General features: G+C 36.8%; 1 protein-coding gene across 1 annotated transcript in view; it reads left to right on the top strand.

The window, feature by feature from the left end:
• unc13c (unc-13 homolog C (C. elegans)) overlaps positions 1-2,500 on the top strand; it is a 28,883-nt gene that overhangs the window by 16,872 nt on the left and 9,511 nt on the right. Inside the window, exons 10-11 of the mRNA XM_043264317.1 lie at positions 10-115; positions 2,454-2,500. The exon at positions 2,454-2,500 is cut by the window's right edge and continues 165 nt beyond it. Coding sequence (XP_043120252.1) covers positions 10-115; positions 2,454-2,500 — 153 coding nt within the window. The remainder of the gene's footprint in view (positions 1-9; positions 116-2,453) is intronic.

Here is a 2,500-nt window from a genome sequence, read left to right on the forward strand (position 1 = left end):
CTGCTGCAGCGCCATGGAGCACCAGCCGCTTGTCTCGTGGTCTGGCCGGCCCGTACGGGCCGCCAGTGAGAGCTACCAGCGCCAAAGCTCCAGCCGGGAGTGCTGCTGCAGTCGGGTGAGCAGACACCTTTTTTTTTGCTAGCATTTTCCCGCCCACGACGCACGCTTCAGTGGCATGATGTGTATTCCTAGTAGCAGGGGGCCACTCGGGTAACTAATCAATTGCACACCACTATGGATGCCAATTACTTAAGTCTACTCACGACGCGGTTTTCTCCCTTCCTAGGTTGTTGTCTTATAGTTGCTTAATGCGCAGTTTAACAGTATGCCATGCGATGCCAGTTTAGCTTTATAATTGTAAACTAATCGAGTGAGCGCTGGCGTTAGTCTCGCATCGCTCACTAGGAAAGACAAGACAGGTTTTCTAAGTTTAAATGCTTTCAGCTTTTTTATTTTGACATGAACTTGTTTCGAACTGTGTATAAATATAATTCTACATCATTGCTGACGTGCAATTAAATATTTTGAACATCTGAATGCAATCAGATTGCACGCTGAAAAAAGTGCATGCTCAAATAAAATTCAAACGTATGTTTTCAAGCTAGTGTATGTACAGTTATGTCAGGACTGCCGGTCTAGCCTCGGCTCATGGTAAATCGGGCCAGATGCAGTGACTTTTTACTTAGAAGGACTTGACTATTCTTTCTATATTTTGTACTGCATTTTCTCCCCATCTATAAGTATAGGGATGAACCTGTGGACTGAGGCATAGTCGAACTAATAGGCATTATTAATTAATTACAAATTATTGACGATTATTCCTTTATTTCTGTGTATTTCGATTCTGATGATACCTGTATAATCTCATTATATAAGGCATAGATAAACTTGAAAAACGTAGTATTTATTCTAACTTTGAGGATCAATATGTTTTATAATGATACCATATAAACATATGCACCGCGCTCAAAGACATTCTGCATTCTTGCATGCATTTAATCATATTGTTAAGATGAATAACTGGAGTGCATGCTGATAAAGTGCACCAAGGCGATAAAGTATCTCGTGTATCTTGTTCTCTCTCTCTCTCTCTCTCTCTCTCTCTTGAGACTCGCTTGTCTCAATCTGTGAATACTCTTCACCAGAACATCTCTACCTAATAGAGCACTTATCGTGGCGCCCGATGCGTGTTTAACTCGTCCGCTATGGCCATGGTTTTAAAGAGAGATAAACAAGCTCTGACCTGTTACATCATTCGCTGACACAGAAACGGCCGGCACCCACTGCATGTGTTTTCCGCGCTTAGTAGGTTGTGTTCTCACCACGGCTCTGTTTTTACAGCTGGAGTGCAGTAGCTCGCTCTGCTCGGGCCGTAACGTTTTTCCGCACCTGATATTCCTGTATTTCTGGAGCTAAGGTCGCAGAATGACTACAACGACTTGACTGGTGAGGTCTGATGTCATGCACAGAAAAAGCCCTGTGGCTTCTATGTTATCACATATCGCACCACCAGGCATGGGAAAATAGGCACTCATACACACATTGTTATGTTTTACACCTTAGTATTTTTGGTTCTATGTCATTATGCATCACATGGTTGATTTGATTTAAGGTATAGAAAACCCAAATTAGCATTTTACTATGTAATGTGTATTTATTTATTATATTATTATTTTTAGACATTTGTATTATGTGTCCCTATGTTTAAAGCATGATTGCTCATTTATTTTTATACAAATAAGGCAGTAAAATGCTTTACTTTTTAATAAATGTGTTATATAAAATTATGTAGTATTATAAACAATGCATTCACTCAAGTTTGAATCTAAATGTATAAAAATCATTAAAAATATAGGCTTATATATATATGTATACATAAAAGTACCATAAAATTCTACAGGAGATATATAGGTATATATATATGAGAAAAATATATATATATATATATATAGTATATATATATATATAAAATTATTAAAAAAGAAAACATTACATAAAATAAATAAATAGACAGGCGTAATTTTGTGTGTCCTATGGTTTATTTTTATAATTAATTATATTTAGTTGATTTATTTTCTTCTCATTCAATACATTTCATTTATAATTCTTTTTTACTTGTGTGTCTCCATTCATCTTCCATTATATTTAAATAATACATTTTAAATATATCTAATTATTCAGAAACAATCTGCTTTGCTTTTATTGTAGAAGGTCATGTGTTCACTGTCATTTTGTACACTTTTGTCTTTTTCGCCTCTGGATTCTTAAACCAGTTGCATTTATTTCATGAAATGCAAAATACATTTTGATGCACGCTAACCTTTACAAATATTAGCATTTAGCCAGCGCGTATGTAAATCAATACAGCATTTGGTTTTTATCTGGTTTTACTACATCTCATCGTCTTTTATCGTATCCTTCTGGCATCCTGTTTGTTGTCGCACGCCTCGTAGGTTTAACTCAAACCTGGTCACCTCAGGGTCCGTGGTGCTGCTGGTGC

This window comes from Puntigrus tetrazona, chromosome 18 (genome assembly GCF_018831695.1).
Source record: "Puntigrus tetrazona isolate hp1 chromosome 18, ASM1883169v1, whole genome shotgun sequence".
Classification (NCBI taxonomy): domain Eukaryota; kingdom Metazoa; phylum Chordata; class Actinopteri; order Cypriniformes; family Cyprinidae; genus Puntigrus; species Puntigrus tetrazona.